Source organism: Centrocercus urophasianus, unplaced genomic scaffold, assembly GCF_019232065.1.
Source record: "Centrocercus urophasianus isolate 14NV4802_14NV808 unplaced genomic scaffold, USGS_Curo_1.0 seq_24, whole genome shotgun sequence".
Taxonomy (NCBI): Eukaryota; Metazoa; Chordata; class Aves; order Galliformes; family Phasianidae; genus Centrocercus; species Centrocercus urophasianus.
The window spans coordinates 1,328,825-1,351,085 of NW_024884800.1; the positions used below are offsets into that span (position 1 = coordinate 1,328,825).

The window sequence follows — 22,261 nt, forward strand, 5'->3', positions numbered from 1 at the left end:
AAATCCACGCTCGCCTTTTACGGTCTCTGCAGCACCGTGACCCCTTGGAGGACCTCGGAGGTTTGCAGGCTGCAGGGAGGCTGTTACATGAGATATTCAGGAAGTTATTTGAGTCGCCTGGATAAAAGCCCGTGGCAGCTGGGCGTGCTGCAGAAGCGAGACAGAGCCCGCTGCATCAGCCACCAGCCCGAGGAATAACATTAGTTCCAGCCTCACAATGAGCTGTTTACTGGCCTTGGCTGCCTGTGGGAACGGCCAAGAAGAGCGGAGGAAAAGGACAGACAAACACAATGCGAGCGGGACGCGCTAGATGGGAGGCTGGGCTTTAAACTCGCCCTCAGGATTTCAACCCTATGGAACTGGAGAGGGCTGAAAGAGAAATAAAAGGGCACTGGCTGCTCCGCAGCACAAACAGGCCGAGACAAATCAGCCATCTGCTGCACTGCTGCTGCCTGGAGATCCCCGGTCCTGGCTGGAGGGCTGATAGTGAAGGTAAGAGATAAAGCACAGCCTTAGGCAGTGGTTCTGCCCAAAGGCAGCTCCGGGGAGAGCTGAACGACGAGAAAGCGATGCTTTCCCTGCAGAAATTAGCGCTTGTAGCTGTGTCCCCGTGTTTTTGAGAGCCTACAGGTTTTCCAGCCAGAACCTGGGGCTCTGAGAGCAATCTGCTGGGGAACGACATTCCGGAGGGCTCCGGGCAACCTTTTTGAGAAGTTTTCCCCGACCAAAAACAACAAGGCTTCCTAAATCCCTTTAGAAAGATTTTTCCTTTCCGCCTGGGGCTGCCTCGCAGCTTCCCGCTGCTTTCCCCGCTCCCACCACCCCCTCCTCATCGGAAGCACCAAGGAGGTGAAGCCGCTCTCCGAGGCGCGTCCCCCCCGGCGCGGGGCCCTGCGGGCTGTGCCGGTCCCCCCCCCCTCCACCGGGCGATGCTCAGCGAGGGGCAGCCCGAGGGGGGTGCGGGGCGGGGCGGGCTGTGCCTGCTATACTTCGGCTCTGCCCAATGGAAAGCTTTTCCTATAGAGACCCCCAAGAGCTCCCGCTGCCCGCAGACCCCCGCGCAGACGTCGGGCCCGTTCTTCCCGAGACGCGATGGCCGCAGCCTCCAGCAGTTCTGTTTCCTCTCCGAACAAAGGGAGGCTGAGAGCTGCCGGGCGCTCCGGATTTTAATGATGAACGGCGAAGTTTTAGCAGCGAGAGCGCGCAGCCCTCCCGCATGGGAATAGCTGGGCGCTGGCTGCAGCGCACGGAGGGGATCCATGGGGAACGGCAGCGAGGAACGGGTCCGAACCCGGTAAGTGCTCGGCACAAAGCCTTCCTATCCCCATCGCAGCACCGAGAAATGATTGGGGCCTTTTCTGAACTCTGCCAGCTCAGACAAAGCCGGGCACGAAGCTCGCAGGCGGCGCTGAGCGGTGCGTTTCAATGCGGAATAGCCGTGTTTTGTCGGATCGATCTTCCTCCGAGAGCCGTGCTGTGATTTGAGCGGAAGAAATGAATGTTTCTGTCCGTTTCTGACCTGTTGGGGAGGAGTGGAGGAGCTCCGTGTCCCAACTGCTGCTGGGGAAGCTGTCCTCAGTCACAGCGTAATTGCCATCGTGTCACTGCAGTTGACACGTTGAGGGCTTTTCCTTCCCCCCGGCGTTTGGTGCAGATTTGTGAATCTGCCATTCCGAGGGTTCTGTTTCAATGCTTGAAGTCAGGGTTGTATGAACGCTTGAATATGAGCTGAAGAAAGGGCTGTGTATAAAGGTGGCTTCCAGCTTGCAGTGATAAACGTGCTGTGAGACCTGGTTCCTATAGGCTATATTAAAAAGTAGGAAATGAGTTGCATTTCTTATACTGCAAAAGTGCAGCGTTTTATTTCTCACTTTGGCTTCCATTTATGGCTCAAATTGACTCCTTTTAAACTCGGTGGCAAAATTCCACAGGAAAAAGAAATCGAGCACAGCTCTGAGCAGATAAAAATACCTCTGCCAGGAGTGAAATGAATGCTCAGTAGCATGCTTACAACAACCTAAAGATACAGCCGTTTGGAAGCAATAGGACTTAGAGTATGAAGAAGGGTTTGCAAGGATTGTTTTGTTGTTTGTTTTAAATGAGAGCCCTTAATCTGTCTTTAAGAGGGGACAATTGTGTGCTGCAGCACTGCTCTCCTGTCCGAGCAGGATGGTAAAACCCACGCGATGGGAAGTGCAAAGTTCACATGTTGGTGATAAGGATATTCCCCCCCCCATAGCACTTTTTCATCTTCTTTCCCTTACTGAAAGCCAAAATAAAACTGGCAGGAAGCTAACCTTGCTATTTCAGGGGGTTCAAAGCCTATTCAATTCGAAAGACACTCCTGAAAACATGGGAGGGAGGAAGGGTGGGGGAAGCTGAGCTGCATTTCATTTTAATCCTTTGAGACTGAAAATGAGACTCCTGCCTGGCTGGGGTTAGGGCAGCTGATAGAAATCAGCCATTAGATTCTGGAGAGAGGAAGTTGCTCTCTACAGCTTGAAGCTTTCTTTAAGTTGTGGATCTGCTCTCTCCAGCTCCTGAAAGGAGGTTGTGTCGAAGTGGGATCAGCCTCTGCTCCCAGGTAACAGCTAGAGGACGAAAGGGAATGGCCTCAAGTTGCAATGTGGAGGGACAGGTTGGGTGTGAGGAAGAACTGCTTCTCAGAAAGAGTGGTGTTGCACTGGCACAGGCTGCCCAGGGAATGGTGGAGTTACTGGCCCTGGAAGCATTTAAAGAAAGGGAAGGTGTAGTACTTAGGGACGTAGTTTAGTGGGCAGTATTGGTGGTAAGGAGGCAGTTGGAATAGATGGTCTTAGAGGTTTTATCCAACCTTAATAATTGTATGATTCTATGAGCTGTACTTGGACACAGACAAACAGAACCAATGCCTGAATGCTGTTATCCGCTCACTTGCACTGCAGAGTGTTGCAGTGAGACAGCAAATGGAAAGAACTGTGCCTTCCATTAACTGCAGCGAGGCCCTGCAGCAGGGGAGGGTGCACTCCCTGCTGTAAGATGGTTACCCTCCTTCTGCCTGTAGCCTCACATGGGAGCAGGAATTAAGGCAGTTTCAGCCAAAGCTTCATCCAGCTCCCAGGGAAAGGGAGCAGCAAAGGAGGGTACAATCATAGACCATCTCGAGTGGGAAGGGAACCATAAAGACCATGGAGTCCAACCCCATGGCTTTGGGTAGGAAAGGTGTAAGATTTCCTGAGTCAATGGACTAGGTTCTCAGTGATCATGTTCACTGTATGCTGATATTTCTAATGCATCTGTACAGGCTGCAGCTAGCTTTGGCCCAAGCTGTATCACTGGACCTCCATTCACTGCTGTCTGAGTGCTGCTGGCCAGTTGTATGTGGATAACTGGTCTCAGTCTCATGGCCCAGGGTCACAAGCAAGACACCAGTGAGCCACCCCATCCACGGGGCTGGGGCTTGAGGACAGCTCTGGAGCTCACATCCAGCCCTCAGGAGGTCTTTCCAGGTCAAATGCACGCACAGACTCTGCTCCTTCCCACATTGCACCTCCTCCATAAATAAGGACCTGATTTAGTCTCAGGGAAGGGGAGCCCGTTGTACAAAAGGCAAATTCTCTCCTTGAAAAGAGGATCTCTGTATTCCCAAGAACAGACAGTGGCTCTGCAAGGTTTCCTCTAATGCGCCATCTTCTGAGCTCGGTCCCACAAGAGGTGGTAAAGATGCACGCAGCCTCAGAGCCAAATTAGCCTGAGTTGACCCTCACTGCAAGGAAAGTTTCGGAATCATCTGTAACAGCTTGGCTTGGTTTTGTAGAAAACGTGGTCTCTTGATCTTAGCAAGTGAAATTGAAAGGCACTGACTGGTCCCTAAGCCTTGAGCAACATAGCAGCGCAGCAGATTGCTCTCTCTCCATGCATCACGCTTCCACATCACCTTATGCACCTACTAGCCAAATATGAAGCCCTTCTTTTTAGCTGGTATCACATTTATTTCCACACACAGGTGCAGCATGTTGCTCCATTGCTCTGCACTGTGGCACGGCTGCACGTGGTGCTGCCTCACTCTGCACACCAAGGGGTGGCTCAGTGTGAGCTGCTGAGAAGGGCAGTCGGATGGATGGAGCAGATGAGGCTGCAGCCTCCCACACCCGCCGTCAGAATGGAGCCTCAAACCATCCTTCACACCCCAAATAATGCAATTAGAGAGAACAAAGCCCTGTTTGATGTACCCCATCCAGTACATGAATGCGGGGCACAAATCCTCACACTAGAGCCATGCACAGGTTGCCTCCTGCCCTGCTAATTCCCATGGATGCAGACCTGCAAGGAAATCAGCTGCTCTTGCACTCAGGTTGAGCTTGCAAAAGCTGAAACAGGCATCTGTGCTGCAGTGCTGGCAGCTGGATGAGCTACATTGATGCTAATGCACGCAAAGGAAAAAAAAAAGAGCCCATGTTTTTTGGATAAACAGAGGTGAACGTTCAACAGTGCTTTGAGCAAAGGGAGTGCGGAGGAAGCAGTGCAGAGCAAGACAGTGGGCATGGCACGGGGTGAAAGGAGGGCTTCATGCTGCAGGGCCAGGGAGGGCAGCTGGGAGCACTTGCAAGTGGTGTCCAAAGGCAAAGAAAGGAAGCTGTGGGGCTGGGTGCTGACTGGAAGGCATTCTGGAAGCATAAGCAACTAAACCGAGTCCCGTTGTTGGATTCAGGGAAACAGGACTCTTATTTTTTTTTTTCCCTTAACCACGCTTTGTAAATAAACAGGGCTGCATCAAAGGCACAGCCACCTCCAGCACCACCTTTTGCTTCTGAGTGAAAACAACCTGTGAATCTCCAAGCGTTGACCCAGAGGGCAATGCAGCTTCTCATCAAGGTTTTCCTCTTATCAAAGCCTCTTTACCACGCTCTCCATTGCACCTAGCAATTCTATTAAAGCATGAGCCTCTTGCTAAGGGGAGATCAAGAGTCCAAAGAGCAGCATTCCTACAGTCCACCATCATCAGCCTAAGGTTTCCTTGCGAGCAAAACTGTTCCTCTTACAAGAGTAAAATAACGCAGACTTTGCTGAGAAGCTTGGGGTGAATCCCACCATTTCTGGGCTGTGGGCCAGGCCCTCGGAAGGCCACGGCACTGCAAGGGTTAAACGGGTGATGTAAATGAAGACAGACATTCTCAGTGAAAACAAAAAGAGTCATGCCCCGAGGATCAGCGTCTGGATACGGGGTAAGGCAGATCACCCTGCTCTGCAGAAGGAAACATTTTAATTAGCTCAACACAAAACAGATACAGCACAGAGAAGTGACCACGAGCAGGAAATGCTTTGTAGGTCTCAAAGGACAGTGAGGAGACAACGGCGGTGCTGAGCAATTAAAAGAAGAGAAAAAAGAGGGAAAAAGGAGAGTGCCGTGAGGATGAGGTCCAATAGGCTCCAGTTTCCACCTCCCAGGTCCATCTCTGGGAGGAGTAAAACTGGGGTCCTCCTGGGGAATGGGGAGGGCTGGGGCTGCCTGCTGGTGGGAGGAGGGAGCCACAGGAGTGGGAAACACCATGCTGGCACTGCAGAGCTCTGCCTGTCTTCTGCTGAAGAGGAGTGGGAAAGCAGATGGAGAAAGCCAGTGGACTGAAAGGATCCCAGTGTGGGAGGTGTCACTGAGCCAACAGCGAGTGCTGGGAAATGGGAGTAACGCTGCAGTGCAGACCCTGGCACTGTGAGTGTCAGAGCCATGAATAAGAGCCTTGCTGCCCACCTTCTGTGCTAATCATCAAACATCATCCTCTTTTCACCCAGCACAACTGAGGCATTTGCTCTGACAGATTAACCCAGGGAAGAATGGCCCTTGGAAGCTACAGAAGCCTACCGACCTGTAGTTCACACTTCAATCTAATTCCTTCCTACTGGTGCCAGACACAACAAAAGAAACGAAAGCATTTCTGCCTTCCTCACTTCACGCAGGCAGCAGCGCGGTGCTTACAGACAGCTGCTGCCTCCCATTGCCAAACCCAACCTTCCTCCTGCTCCCACCTTAGCACGGGGTACATCAGACTACCAGAGGTGCTGGGGAGGATGGAGAGGACAAAGCAGCCCTGCAGGCTGCTCAGCTCAGAAACCAGACCTGAACGTGGTGCCCCATCACCGAGCAGATGGTGCTGCAGTGGGGTCTGCCAATGGCACCTGTCACATCACAGCATGCCATGAGCCCACACCGAGAGGAACAGGGGGATGGAGCCTCACAAAGACAGCAAATAGATTCCCCAGAAACTCCTTCCAGTTAACGCTCACAGAGTTCTCCTCACGTGCAAAGCTAACCAGCAAAGCTTCTGCTGAAAGGAGGCAGGACTGGGAAGCCAGGATCCTGCTGTGGTTACAGATATTGCAGGCAGCAGAGCAGTTTGAGCTCAGCGCGAGACAGCACTGCTGCGTTTCACTGCTGCTTCACTTGCTTTGAGTTCACTTGTTGTAGTTTTCAAACTAATATTTGTACGCCTTCAGAGCTAACCGTTTTGGTGGCATGATTGCCCAGTAGTGTTGCTATAGAATTAGCACAAATGATGGCCTCTGCAGCTAGAAAACAGCTGTTTCTATCCATATATTTCACACTTAACACAGTTGTGGTGTATCTCACCCCCCTACAGTACCTATAAATGGACTGGAATAAGTCCTATGGCCTTATGGCTGGGTGGACATTAGGACTGGATGGTGTTGGAGGTCACCAACCTCAGTGATTACACAGACTTAACCAAACCATCCCATACAGTGACTGTACCACCCAGATAAAGGGGATATAAATTCTCTGATGACTGTGGTTCTTTTCAAGGGAAGGCATAAAGCATGCGTGGAACACTTATTTCCAAGGTGAGAGGCTGAGCTGGTATCAAAACACAGCAAGTGCTGCCACAATCTAGAGGGATTTCTAGACAAAACAAAAAGGTCCTTCAGGTTTGAAACGTTTCCACTTACGGTGACAGAACGGCTCTGCAGTGCTCAGCTATGGATATGAGAGCACACGGGGTGCCCAACATCTTCCACAAATCAGTGTTGCCTCTGGTATCTCCTATTAAAACCACAGAGGAGAAAACATGGAGATCCAAAAAGTCAGTCCCAAATTTCACACTGCCGTTTTGCTGACCTCCGTTTGACAGAAGCACGCAGAATGAGACGAGTGTGAAAGGAGAAGGAATGGCCTTAATGGAACTATAAGTAGGGTTTTACAAAGTTTACCTGAAGGTATTTTCTGTACAAAACAACAAACAAATCCAAAAGAACGAAAGCAGTGGTTGCTCAGAATCCTGCTGATGCTTTGAAGACTTCTTGGTGTGCAAGGGGGCAGAAACAAGAACCCCAAATGGGATAGGATAGCTGTGTGCCAAGGGAAGGAAGGCATAGGTCTCCTTTGTTTTTAGTATGCAAAAGGCAGGGATTCTGCAGCAGAAGGCAGATGTGAGCAAACCCTGAACCCTACTTTGTATGAGAATAAGGGGGTTATGCGACAGACAGCTGCTCTGGGTTTGCTGTATCATCCCCTCTACAAGAAGAAATATTGATAACATCCCCACGTGAGCCAGGCTGTGCATTCCGTGATGGTGCCACTCCTGACAGCTTGACACAGCCCTTCCCTCACCCACAGAGCCCATTTTGGGCACAGCAATCAAAGCTTTGAGCTGACTGAACGACGCATTGGAAGAGCCTTTAACACCACCAGTTCTCCCAGCAAAGCAGCAGTAGTGAATGTGATGCACATGAAGAGCATCCTGTTGCTTTAATCCTTGGTGAAAAGGAAGCAGAGCGTCTTACATCCAGAAAACCAAACCTGTGGAGCGATGCTGCAGAATATAAAGCACATGGCTCAGTCTTGTCAGCTTGTTTAAACCCTGCAGGGATAGGTAGGTAAACAACACACGCTTATATTTCCAAGAGCATAACCTGGCTGGACAATTGCTGGCAGGCAGTTCTTATACAGCAGAGAAGCTGTATTTGTCCCTGTGGTCGTCTGATGCAGAGCAAGGAAAAATAACCAGCTGATGGAGCTCCTTTTCTCCTGTGCTCTAAGCATCTGGGTTAGGCTGCTGGCAGGGACCACATATGCCAGCAGTGAAGGTAAGGATTTCAAAGCTGTCTTTTAAACCTGCTGCACCCAGCTGTGCTTTGAGGAGCAGCCAAAATCCCGCAGTGTGTGCACAGAATGCAAAGCAGAGCTTCCACCCAACCCCAGCACAGCACTGCGCAGGCACCCAGCGAGCTTCAAACCTCTCTCAGACCTGGAGCCCAGCACACCTGGGTTCTGCACACAGCAGGAGAAGAGGTGCCATAGAGGTTACACTTCAGCAAACTTGCTCTTGATGGAGATAACACACTGCCTCTTTCATTACTGGATGAGTTATTTAATGTGTTAAGCTGAGGTTGGAACTAAGAGGCACAAGTATTCCTGTTGGAGCTAATGTTTGCTCTTGAATACAGCTAAGTTCTTGCCAAGGAGCATTTCAACTGGTAGGTGAGACTCTGCTTGTTTAGATTACCATGCATTAAAAAAAATAATAATAAAAAAAGTGCACTGTTGAAATGTTACTGCCCTTCTCATAGCAATTTTAAGTGTTTGTTTTCTTAAGTCATTTCACAATGATGTTCATTTAGCCATAAGTTAGGAGGAAAAAGGCTGAGATGAGTGCAGAAGCCCTTAGGGCCTCAGATCACGCTGCTCCCCTGCACAGCCCACTCCTGCTGTCAGTCCACACATGCATGAAGGAAAGCCTCACTGTGGGCTTTTATCTCATTTCATCTCATTTCTCATTGTCACACAATCAGCTGCGATCAGATAAAGGCACATCTACCCCTGATTTGAGTATCTGCTAAGGCAGGATATTGTTATCACTGCAAACGCGTAACACAGAATGCACAAGAAAGGAGGGAAGGTTTGCTGAATTTGAGGTGTGTACCAATGCCATCTATGGAAACAACAGTTCAGGGAACTCGAGGTATGCACAGCAAACCCAGCAGGACAGCAGCACAGCACAGAGCAGCAGGCAAGAAACCTCCCATGCAATAGTCCTAAGTCATTTTCTGGGACACCAAAAAGCTTGAAGCCGCTCAAAGCCATCTGATGAGTGAAATCAAGGGATCCTCCCTTCCTGGCTTCACACCCACTTGTCTCTGGGCAGGATGCTGCTCATAGCACACAGCGAGCCCCGTGCTGCCAGGCTGTCAGCACAGCCAGTCCGTGCTGCATCCCTCCACAGCTGGCAGTTCAGCAGCTGGCTCACTGACAGCCCGCAGGAACTATTGTTAGCGTGAGTTTGGTAGGAGAAACATATGGAAAACATTTGATTTTGATCTGTTTGCATCTTCAATGGTCTCAATTCCATGCTTTCTCCCTCCGTTTGTTTGTTTACACCGTTGCCATTCCAACCTTTAACACCAGCCTGCTCAGTTATGTGTTTGCTGTTGTAACACGTTATCAATCACTTTCTGGAACAGGTCCTACAGTTCACAATGGTTTCATCTCCAAGTTACTCAATAGCTGCAGTTACTAAGACGTTTCCTAGATTACAAATTACAAAAGAGTGACAAACTGTTTTGGATTCAGTTTGCTGTGTTTAACAAGTCAAAGGTCCCCACCCTGGTTACCCAGCTTCACACCACCAAGGCATGCCCCCATCCCAGCCCACAAGCCCTTCTCATGCTGGTTAATGAGATTTCCCCATTGCTTCTGCTCACAGGCCTCCAACACTTGGCATTGTCCCAGGAGGATAACACCAAGATGGTTCAGAAAGCTCTTACTTCCAACAAATAACATGCTTATTTCAACTGCACACTTCCCCAGAGCTGACTGAATTGGGATAGAGTCCTACAGGAGTGCAGCTCATGGGATTTCCCAGATTTCAAGTTCAGAAAGGTGACAAGGAAGAGAAATAAAATGAAGTTGTCAGTGCAGCTTAGAGAGGAGTCCTTTTTGCAAAGCATTTTGTGCTTTAGAACAAAATCCTTTTAGTAAATAATATCACTTTTGCAGAAAATTTGCAGAATGGAAACCCCAGCATTTTCCCAAGGAGCAAGCATCGCCTCGCCTTGGAAAGTGCTCTGTGCAAAATGTTTCTGAAGTGCAACACTTCAGTTCTGCGCATCGAAATACCTGCACAAAAACGCTCCTACTTTCAGGTAGAAAAAAGGCAAAAGAGCACTTTGTCAGTCCAGGTTCTTAATGTTTTTTTCATTTAAAGAAGTTGCAAAACCATAGAAGCTTCATTCCTGCACAGTTCGGAGTAAGCACTGACATTTTCAGCTCCTTTCTTCTCTTGTCACACGCTTACGTGAGCAGTGGCCTGGGTGTAGAATCAAACAGCAGCCTGAATATTGCAGCCCATGATGACTTTCCAAACAGAGTGGGTCAAATCCATCTCAGATTTTAAGGAAAAGCCTTTCCAGGTGGAATATTGGAATTGGCTGTCACTCTCCTTCCAACAGGAAGACGGGGGAGCAAAGCAAAACCAAGAGCAGAAACTGCTGTGTCCAGCTTTGATAAGTTCCAGTAATAGTGGAATTCATAACAATTTATAAAGATTGGCTGTAAATTGATCACTGGTCCTGTATGAACGTTTGGAAAGGAAAGCACAAATACTCTCTAGCACAGACATGCAGGGTGACAATAGATGGCAAAACTGACGGCTTTTATTTCTCTCCCCTTTTAGGATGAAAGGATGCACAATGAGGACATGGTAGCAAGGATTCAAGCAACCTTCCTGGAATGCGTTTCATCAGGAAGAAAAGAGGTGACTGCCTTATTTTATGGATGGCACTGAAGTAGACTTTGACACTCTTCGGAAGCACACCACAGACTTGGCATGGGAAACCACAGCAACAACCATACCTGTTTGACAGATGATTCCTTTAAGTACAACTTGTACGGAGCCGTGTACAGCGTGGTCTTCATCCTCGGTCTGATCACTAACTGCGCTTCCCTCTTTGTTTTCTGCTGCCGGATGAAGATGCGGAGCGAAACAGCCATCTTCATGACAAACCTGGCGGTTTCAGATCTGCTGTTTGTGTTCACTTTGCCTTTTAAAATCTTTTATAACTTCAACAGGCATTGGCCTTTTGGAGACAGCCTGTGCAAGATATCTGGGACGGCGTTTCTCACCAACATCTATGGGAGCATGCTGTTCCTCACCTGCATCAGCGTTGACCGCTTCCTTGCAATCGTCTATCCGTTCCGATCCCGTACCATTAGGACCAGAAGAAATTCAGCCATAGTCTGTGCTGGTGTTTGGATACTGGTCCTCAGCGGTGGAATCTCAGCCTCGTTGTTCTCCACAACCAATGTTTCCAACACCAGCACCACCTGTTTCGAAGGCTTTTCCAAACGTATCTGGAAAACCTATTTGTCTAAGATCACTATATTTATTGAGGTGGTGGGGTTCATCATTCCTTTGCTACTCAACCTCACGTGCTCTTCCTTAGTTCTCAGGACTCTCCGGAAACCTGCCACCTTGTCTCAGATCGGGACAAACAAAGAGAAAGTATTGAAGATGATCATTGTGCACGTGGCCATTTTTGTCGTGTGCTTCGTGCCTTATAACTCCATACTCTTCCTGTACGCTCTCGTGCGGTCCCAGGCGATAGCAAACTGCTCCTTGGAGAGGTTTGCACGGACCATGTACCCAATCACATTGTGCATTGCAACCATGAACTGCTGCTTTGACCCGTTCATCTATTACTTCACATCAGAATCCTTCCAGAAGTCTTTCAACATAAAGACCCAGATAAAAATGGACTCTCTTTTCAAGACTGAGACCCCTCTAACAAAGACTGCTCTACCAGCACAGCAGGATGAAATAAGTGACCAGGCCATTACAAATGGAGGAGATCCAACCTCTGAATCTCACTTCTAGTGCCACGCTGACACGCGCCTTATCCCCCATTACCATTTGATTAACGCCAAGCGTGAAACAGTTCTTTGAGAGCACATGGGTTCTCGCACACTGCTAGTGAATAAAAGTCACTGGGGAATAACTGCACAGGTAGGTAAGTTCCTGTGGTGGGATGGTCCCACCGAATGCGATAGCTGAACACAAAATATAAAAGCCCTGATGGCACTCGTTAGAGAGAATGGCTGAGTGACAATGTATGTACCAGCAAAGGAGGGAACAGAACAGATTCCTTAATCAGAACATGCAGAACATGCCAACATTTGGCATTTCTTCTCCCCAGTGGTTGACATGGGACCAGTTGGGAAATACCAAGTTTAATTCTTCTTAGAGATATCTGCCAGTGTTTCATGCCTTCTGGAAACGCATCATCGTATGTTAACTCAGTAACTTCACACAATATGTATGTTTGCTTAAAAAGGTATAATAAAGGCTTTGGGCTTTTCCTTATTTCACTGCAAGAGTATATGCATCCCAGCTTTACTAGATACAGCCACGTTAAGTTTACTGTGTGGAAAGGTTTGGAGCGTACGTAATTCTTTTGAAAGTAGGTAGATCAGTTGCTTGATGATATAAAAAAAAGCTAAAAGGTAATTAATGATGCGGTTTCAAAGTGAGTTTCATTCTGTAAGACTAAACTGTCTCTTAATTTATTTGTAACTCTCCCTAGAGATGTCACTTAGGAGCACATTACTGCTCTGTTACCTGGGCTTTTGTGTCCCAGGAGATTATGAGACTGTTTCTGGTAAGTCAGCTGAAGGAAAGGGCCTGGAACCCCACAGCTCTCACCAGCCCAAGCCTCTCCAATATGAGAGGCTCCTCCACACTGTGAGGCTGAAGAACCCTGGAGTGCCGCCCTTGTGAAAGAGCATTTGGATACAGACAATTGGTGTCAGAGCATCCAATTAACAGAGGACATCCAATTAACAGACGATCTTGTCGGTAATTGCCTGCTGGATTTTTGCTGTACACTCAACTAATTAAACTAAAAGATCTCAAAGTAACTCCAGAAGAAGTTCAACGAGTTGGCCACACTCTTCTCCTCATTACCACAATGTTTCCTTGTTTTGCAATTAATTTATTACATATTCTGCATTTCCTTTTATAGAAATAGATTATATAAATATATGTGGAAAATTAACTACCTGTACACGTTGTTGTTTTACGAGATGATTCATTTCTCCAGCTGCTGTTTCAAGCTATCCTGACCTAAATAGGCCAATTCATACCACCTAAACATTAAGAATGAAGTTATTACCTCTTAGATCTGTAAAACCTACATTTTCCACAGTATAGCATCAAGCTACTTCTCAGGATACAACAGAAAAGAAAAAAAAAAAAAGGCAAAATAATAAATGAATGGGTGTTTTCTGTGTAGCCATTTATCTTCACTCTGATCAAAGCTGATGAGATACTGAGCTACAGCAGCATTACGACAGCTTACAAGCAATCCATTTTCTGGCACACCAGAAGAAAAATGTTTTGCTTTGACAGGAATGTTAATTTAGCAATGCATTGACTTCAAATGAGAAATATCCCATTGTCCACCAAAGCCAAGGTGGGCCCTAGAGGTCACTGCTCCAGCACTCGCAGGGCTGTCACTTACCTACTGCTCCTTACAGGAGGGCAAGACCCCAGTGTCTGACTTGAACATTAGCTTTGTTCTCACCTTCCTCCTCCTGGAGATCAGTGTTCCTCTCTGACCCCACAAACATCCCCCTGTAATTCAGCACATCTTGTGCCAAGAGAGCTGCCACGCTCCTTTCTCTCCATCCCATCCCACGCAGTCCGTACCGTTCATTTAAAACGCTTTAAGAATTGCATTTCCTTTGGCTGAGGAACCCGTCTCAGCACTTTCCATGACATGTAGCTATTTCAGAGAAGATGCTACCATAATTTGTGTCCGAAATGCCAAGCGAGACAAGAGGCTGCAATAGAGAAACAGTTGTCCATGCCCAGCTCACAGCGCTGCCTGGGGAAGGAAGGGGCTGAGATGGGTGACAGCTGGGACACATCCCAGCACACTGCCCTGCCATTAACCACCAGTTGGAAGTGGAGCTCAGTAGAGCTCTCAGTAGAGTTGAGAGGAGTGCTCAATTCATAGGGACAGAAGAGAAAGAGTACAAGCAGAAAGAACCACTAAAAAGCTGAGAGTGCGGTACTGAAAGTGCATTTCACTCTGTTGATGGGTAAAATACATGGCACATGAACAAGTGCTTGTCTCCAATGCAAAAGAAACCACCTTTTCTTCTTTTTTACATAGACTGAAGCTGGGTTCCATGCTAACTTGATCTCAGTGGGCACCCTTCATTCATCAGCTTGCAAACCTTCACAGCTTGCAAGGAAGATGCAGAAAGCTGGGATTCTCACACTGCTCAGAGGCTGGGGGCTTTGTGGGCAGGACCTGCTCTCACCCATCACTCCAGGCCAAACAGGGGCAGAACAGGACTGACAGCAAACATCTCTTGTGGGAATCCTGGAGCAGCTTCTGCTCCGCTGCCTTCCTCCAGCAAAATCCAGGGGAAAAAACATCCAGCCCAGAAACCACTGTCTCGCCTTCTTAAGGAAACATTAAAAGAGAGGGGGGAAGAACTGTGTGTGACTGGACAACCTCCAGGCTGCGCATACATAGCTTAACTGTAACCCGAGCATAATGGGTGTCTTTTTCTAAGGGAAACCAGTGCCAATGCTTACAAATCCCTGTTTGCAGTTTTATGGGGCGAGAGCTGCGGTCAATATTCTCACATAAAACGTAACACTGTCATCATGTGCCAAAATGCTAACTGAAAAGATTCATTATTTTGTAATTTAATGCCTTATAAATTATATGGAGATCAGATGTTGACTGACACTCACATCTGGTAGGACAGTTCTTGACTAATTTTTTTCTAGATCAGGAATACCGAGCAAACGCTCTATGTTTTGTGTATAAATAACCAATTAGGCATTCAGGGAGACAAAAATCACTTCTCAGAGGCTGGTAAAGCCAGGCTGGAAAGAATGATGGTGGTAAATGAAAAGTGGATTCACAGTTTTTCTGGCTAACATGAGGTGTTCTTTCTGCTGCCTAACAAAAGGCTGCTGTCAGCAAGCAGCACGCACCAGAAGTGCAAGTTCCAAAGCAAAACTCAAATTAATGAGAAATTAGTGCCTTATCTAGCTGGAGTGGGGAGACAGGATGCAGCAGCCCTCTCAGATGCTGAACATACAGCATTAGCCAAGGGTTCCACCGCTGCCTGCCAGCACAGTTTTCCTGTCCCTCCACCTTCCTCATGTGATTTGTTTGCTGCAAGCTCACCAGATTGCTCTGCACTGTTGGGAAGCTGAAGCCCCGAAAAGCAATTTCTGCCCAAACTCATCTCTTCATATGTACATCTATGCACCACGATGTGCTGGTTTGAGTTTTCATGGTGGTTGTCATGGCATAAGGAAGAAGGGCTTTGTATGACAGCCACCACTGGTCTCTTCCCATAGTAGGGCTTCCTGGTAACAGAACAGGCTCTGCATCAGATAAAAGGTGCCCAGCGTTCGTGTGACAGCATAAATCCTTTCAGCTTTGTAGCATGAATTACTCAGGCTCCAATCTATGAAATGCAAAGGCAAGAATGCAGCACAAGTCACACAGAGGTTGTGCACTGGCTGCTCGTGCAAGTGAGAAGGATGAGAAGTCTCCGCTCCTCAGCGAACAAAGCTGTTCCTTCTCGGTGCCCATCACAGCCCTGCTGTGTGGGTTCTGCCTCTGGGTCCTTCCACAAACACCCCCAGGGCTTTATGAAGCTGTCCCCATGATGCTGCAGGGGCACATTGGGCCTCACCGCTCTGCACGCACCGCTCACACCTCCCCTCTGACCAACTGCAGGTAAAGGAGCGAGGGACCTTTCACCCCGGTGGGACTGCACTACAACTCTGGCAATCTCCTTGAAGACTGCTGTCCCTACTCAACCCCCAGTGCCGCTCCGTGTCTCTCAGCAGGAGAATTTGCTGTAAAACAGGCAGGAAATGACCATCTTGGAAACACTGTCTCAGAACAGGGAACAGCAACAAACAACACTGCTGTGAAAGAGCACTTACACAGAGCTCTCTTTGGAGAGAAAAACACTCGGGAGGAGCAGGGTGCTGGAGAGGAGTGTTTCCACAACACGCCACAGAGATGCTCAAACCATCGGCGCTGCAGACTGCAAAGCCCGAGCAAACAGGGTGAGCCATGGGGAGCTGCACAGAGGCAGCCATCCTGCTGGCACAGTGCTGTCCCCCCCCCAGCATACAGTGACCCCAAGACTTCCCCGCAGCTGCAAACTGTCCTTGGGGTGTGATTTAAGGGCAGCAAACACAACAGCCCTTGTTGCTGTAAGCAGATTATGCTGCTCGGCATTAAGGGGCACAGCTATTCTGTGCAAGATCACAAGTCCCAACCCTGTTTCTCCCCATCTAACATTGATGTTGGCCTTGAGTGCTGACCTCAGGCTCACCTGTGAGCCCCATCTGGGTGCAAGTGGTACACTGGGTCTCTGGCTCAGCTCCAAATACCACAAGGTGTTGCACTGCAGAGGTGTCACGTTTGGAAAGTCAACCTTATGACAGACTCAACAACGCACGCAAACCAGAGCCTCACAAGCGAGAAAGATCCGTGCAGAACATTTACTTCTCACAACAGCAACCAAATTATTGCCTCCAGATACCGATCCCTGCCGCTGGAATCTTCTTGCTTGCTCTGCAAACATTCATGTGTGTCAGTAAGGTCTGCTCCTGCCCCTCACGGTGCTTTTGCTGGGGGTGCCACGTGCAGTGAGCTTGCACCGGCAGAAGCAAAGCTGCCATGCAGAGCCAGTGCAGCCCCAAGCAGAGCCTCGTGCTGGGCAGGCTGCTGCACCGTGCAGGTCAGCAGAAAGGGAGACAGACAGCAGGCAACTTGTCTTAAACTCATCATTAAACGCAGTGATTTTGCTCTCATTTCACAAGGAAAAGGATCGCACAATTCCTGTTTTTCTGCAGAAAACGCTGTTTCTTTTAAAAATAACAACACTGCTGGCTGCCCTCAACTCTTCAATTGCACCTCTCCCATGCAAAAGCAGGCTCTCAAACACTGGGACAAGGAGGGAGTCAGGCAGTGTGTCGTTAGGGTCACTGTGTGCAGATTATCCCAAATATTTCACTATCAGGTACCTAAGAAAGCCCCATGCTGACTCCTCTCTGCTTGCTGGATTTAACCAAGGTAAATATTGTACAGAAATGAACAACATGCATGTTCTGCACTGCTTGCTCTTGTATAAACGTGTGTGTATAGCAAAGCAGGAAAGTCTTATCTGGAAAAACAGTACATGCGAGTGTGCTCATTTATTCCCAGCTTCTATAAATACACATCAGCTGGCATAATGCTTAAACTGAAGGTTTTCTGCAGACCTCCTGGGAAAGTGACTACCATCCAGCACACGTGGAGAATTCCCTGAAACCACACCATGGGAAGATGCTTTTTCTGGTGGTTGTACACCCACAGCTTCTGAGATACTGCATCCCCCCCCAGCAAACAACTGCCTTCCTCACTGCAGAGCACAACTCGTGCTCTGTTATTTCACTTTGCTATCTCAACCTGTTTGGTTTTGCACTTCAGCTCTTGTACCATCAAAGCACCTTCTGCTGATACAGCAGCGTGCCCATGGGAAAGAAATAAGCAGTGCTGTTAAAAGCATCCTTTAAAGTTATCGGTGGGCCTGCAGCTAGGAGGGACAGTTATCACCTTATCCTTGTCAGCCACAGCAGGACAGCTCGAGTACAGCTACAAGGCCAAAGAAAAAAGGGATGTGGATAAGCAGTGTCAGGATGCATTTACAATTGCCTGAGTTCAGGAGGAGTCCTTGTGTGTGTGAGACTGCCACGGCCATGAGCCAGACCTGGATGCAGAAGTCACAGGTCCAGGCATTTTGTCTGTGTAAGGCTTTTCAATCATATGTGGATTTACCCAGCATCAGAGCCTCAGATTTGGTGTGCTCCAACCCTTTAGCGACAGGCTGAAGGACATGGTGCTGCACCGAAACTCACCATGAGCAAATTCCCTTCAGGGTAAAACAAACAAAACAGAAAACTCATTTAGTTACCCAAATAGAGCCCCATAAGAGACACTTCAGTTCCCAATTCACCAACACTTAAACCAAGATAACCCTGTGATAAGCAGGAGCATTGTGCTGCAAGCTGACTACATCAGCTTCTTATTGTACCAGGTATAATTCAACTAACAGCAATAGCCTGCAGGGTGATGCATCCCTGCACAGCTCCACTGCTGCTCTGCAAAGCACAGAGCACCCCACACTGCTTCAGAGCACAAAGACGTGCCCAGAAGTTTGCTCATCTCTAGGGGATGTGGCCTGAGAGCTGCTCTCCATACATGTCAGCTGGGATCTGATTTCACACGAGGTCTTAAAGGACTGTGAAGGCAGAAAGTGAGAAGCAAGCACAGGAAAACATTCAAGGTCATTAGTGTACATGCACTTGTGCATCTCATAATTAATTCAGTAATTTCTAGGAGCTGCTTACGCTACAGAGGAGGGTTAGGATTTGGGAGGAGCGTGGCTGGAGGAGCGTAGAGAGGTTGTGCTCTGAAATCAGGACTGCATCTCCCCAAGCAGCACGCAGATCTGAGCCTTCCTCAGGATTTACATCCACTTGCCAAGTGTGGGGTGGGGGGCAGCCAGCCCCACCTGAGCTCAGAGCAGCACTGTGCTCCAACCCCCATAAATCCCAGCTCTCAGCAGGGGCTGCTGGCCCAGGCTCAGCACTGAGCTAACACGGCCCCTTGTTTCCTCCTGTCCTTGGCTCACACCTGTGCAGCCCTGAGAGCCAACAGCACAGCCCAGGTCCACCCACAAAGCACCAGAGCTCCACACATCAGGTGCTTTGCAAACAGTTCTGCAATCCAAGGGGGTTTTTGGTTTTCTTTGATTGCAAACAGGGGTTTTTAACCAGAGCGAGCTGGAAAGGAGTTTTCCAAACAAGATGCAATCATGCATCTTGGGCTGCGGGAGGGAAGAAAAATCACTGCCTGTTGCCAAAGCCATTGCAGTGAATCACAGCCCTGCAGGACCAGAGCCATTCGACAACAATAGCGATCCGGCAGTTTGCATCTGTGAGTTAAACAAGCTCACGAGCCCTAAAAATAAACCTGCTAAGCTGCTGAAGTCGTATTTTCCTACCAAATTTCCTGCTGAGCTGTTCCAACCATCATTCGACCGCATACTGCCTCATTGATAGACCTTCGTGGTTTATTGCAGGCAAGGAGATTTAATTAGCAAGCGAGGAAGCAAGGAATTCCTGTTGGTGTTTTTGTGAGGGGGGAGCTGGAGGGAAGAACAAATGAGACAAATTATGAACGATGTGAGTGTTTTCCTGGCATCAGAGCCACCTCGGGATAAATGTGATCCTATGAAACACACCTCCTTCCTCTGTGGGTCTCCTTTCCTTCCCTTCATACAGCATGGTTTAAATAAAGAAACATCTGCAGAAACTCTACAGCAGATGAGCCTTAATCAGGTGAAGATAAACACACGTGTAGGGTGCAAGGAGAGACGTAGAATAGCAAGGGCTTTGTGAGCAGGGGGTCCCAGGCTGCAGAATGGAGCTGGCAGAGGTTTCACAGAGCTAGCTAAATGCCTGTTCCCAATGGGGAAACATGCTGCAGCACAGACACAGCCCAGGGAGTGCTATGGGAAAGTATGCACTGAATATCAGAGCACAAAAAGGAATATACAGACACCCGAGAAAAAAGGAAATGCCACGGGACAATCTAGGCAGCAGAAGTATGGGATGAGTGGCTGATAATGCAAAGATATTTGTGGTGTGAGCAGTTTACAGCAAGAGCCAGAATTACCCTTTGGTTCCACAGAATGACTTTTTTTATGCGTGGGAGAAGACGACGACTCTGAAGCAGACTCTGTCTATGTCTTCCTGTCTGTGCTTAGGGAGAATCCGAGGCAAGAGAGGCTCAGCCCCAACCAGGGGTTTGTTTGGGAAATGAGCTATCAGGGCCCCCTTTCCAGGTGCTCTCTGGATGCCTCCCGGACCAGGAGAACTCAACCTCTGCTAATGCCAACAGAAGACCCGATCTCTGTGCAACCACAATGATTCACACTGTGCTGCTTTGCTCTGCCACCATTCAAAGCAGTCTCTATCTGCTGACTGTGAGCAGCACCACAGCAGTGTCAGTACTTCAAACAGGAAATCTACATCACAGGGCTCTGAGAGCAGCAGCCACTGCTGTCAGTGCTGCTTCTTCCCCTGCTCTTCTGCTGGATGTCCCACCTGGAGGAGATGGATAACAGATTTAAAGCAGTTCCTCATAAAAACCACTGCATCCCACTGCTCCAGGAGGGAAATTTTGTCTGCTGAAGCTGAGCAGACAGTTGCAGAGGGGTGAGACCAGTGCCTTGCACAGGATATATTTTTACTGGCTTGGTCTCCCTTGGCTGCTACAGCAAGAAACCTGAGGGCTCTGGGCAAGGATCAGGCATCAAGTTTACTTCCTTTTCTTGCAGAGTTTAAAGCAAAAGAGCATATTTCACTGTGCCCTCATGAAAACATAAGCATATATAAATGTATTCATTTTGCCATAGCTGTGCATGACTGCAATGGATAGAGACCAGAGACAGGGTCTGGTATCTGTCTATCATTGACATTACACTGAATGGTTTCAACTACAGAGTTCCAGAGATATGTTAGAGGACACTTGGAGGAAGAATGTAGCCAGCTAATTGCTAAGGTGCTTGGCTGAGGGCAGGGAGGGGACTCCAGGGCCTGAGCAGAGCTGATGAAAGCTGCACCTCTCAGCTGTGTAACACCAAGCCAGAGCCATGGGGTGCTTATCAGATCGAGGCAGGTGGTGCAGCTCAAGGTCACAGCTTGCCCTGCACAGAGCAGCACAGTTGGGCTGCAAGCTCACACCGTGCCAAGAGCCCTCCTGCCCCAGCTATTTCACAGTGCTAAGGAAAACAGTGCCTCCGAATCACAGAATCCCCAAGGTCGGAAGAGAACTCCAAGATCATCCAGTCCAACCATTGAACGTGATCCAGTCATCAATATTTCCCAATAAACCACGTCTCTTAGTACTACATCTAAACGTTTCTTGGTCCCTGCAGGGATGGTGACTCCACCATCTCCCTGGGCAGCTCATTCCAGCACCTGACCACTCTTTTTGGAGAAGAAATTCAAACCCTTCCATCCCCCCAGCCAATACTGCAGTGGTGAAGCCACAGGATTTCACACAATAGCCCCAGATCAAGTGGTCACAGATTTCCAGGTTGCCACTTCTCAGGGACAAACACACTGGTAGTCAGCTTGTTTCTGGCTGGTGCAACTCTCTTCACATTTTCACGTGAACATGAAAAGTGAGGAAGGAAGCTTCATCTGCACACAGAAAACATTTCAGCTACGGGAACACAGGATAAATCAAAATGTAAAGGGATGCAAATAATCCAGGGATTGAATTACTGAGTTAACCAGCAAGCTCCAGTCACATTTTGGAGACCATCCTAGAAAAGGCCATTTATTCCCAGCACCATAGCAACAGAGCATTGGTTCATGTTGTCGTTTTGTGCCTCGAGCAGGAAATCAGGGAAGGAATTCTGATTATAAGAGAGCGCTGCTGAAGATGTGTCTTTGGATAAAAAGCCTTTTCTGCAAGGGGGAGGAGGGATAGGGTGGAGAAGACAAGCCAGCTCCCTTTGTTTCTCAACTCATAGTCAAGCCCTAATCCCGTACATACAGCCTGGCAAAGTTGGATTTCCATAGCAACTCTCTCTCAGGACAGCAGAGAAAGCTGGCAAAGGGGGAAAGGTCATGATTTAAATACCTTCTTGCTGCTACAAGAAACTGGATGCCAAACACACAGAATCAACTGGATGTTTAAGATGGATCTGTTTAAAAAAAAAAAGTCTCCTCCAGTGTGAAACCCATCCTTTCAAGATATGCACCTTCTTGGCCTCACACAGCATCCTACACACTTTACCTTGCTTCTGAACGACCACAACCCCACTGCTTGCTTTTGCTCAGATCGAGCTGTGCCACAGATGGGACTGAAGCTGACTCAAAACCAAAGGGAAAAGTCACCTTCAGAGAGCTCTGCTGAGCTGTCCTGGAGCTATCACAGACTTGGAAGAATGGAGCCCTAGTTCAGAAGCCACACTGAGATGCCTGTTCCATGCACACTGTATTCATAAATCAAAATTGAAACTGTTTTATAGGGTGTTTTTCCAACCAACCATGGGAATATAACAGCTTTTCCTTTAAGAAGCAACGAAAGCCCCCCAGATGCTGCTTTGAGCACTCAAACAACAACAAAAAACCAACACAACAACAAGGCATCGAGTGTCAAGTCTGCA

The 22,261-nt window shown here is 48.4% G+C and overlaps 1 protein-coding gene across 2 annotated transcripts; it reads left to right on the top strand.

Annotated features, from left to right (window-relative positions):
• The first annotated feature begins 140 nt into the window (after window positions 1-140).
• LPAR4 (lysophosphatidic acid receptor 4) lies at window positions 141-13,047 on the top strand. Of its 2 annotated transcripts, none has more exons than XM_042825019.1 (2): window positions 141-492; window positions 10,662-13,047. In XM_042825019.1, exon 2 carries the CDS (start codon window positions 10,815-10,817, stop codon window positions 11,859-11,861), a length of 1,047 nt encoding a protein of 348 aa, XP_042680953.1. In that variant the 5' UTR covers window positions 141-492; window positions 10,662-10,814; the 3' UTR covers window positions 11,862-13,047. The 2 variants fall into 2 exon arrangements, with proteins under 2 accessions (XP_042680953.1, XP_042680954.1); XM_042825020.1 differs by lacking the exon at window positions 141-492 and adding an exon at window positions 1,045-1,294.
• Window positions 13,048-22,261: the final 9,214 nt, after the last annotated feature.

What these genes read in the sequence shown, in the direction of transcription:
- LPAR4 (XM_042825019.1), top strand. Translation starts at nt 10,815, where the DNA reads ATGGGAAACCACAGCAACAACCATACCTGTTTGACAGATGATTCCTTT.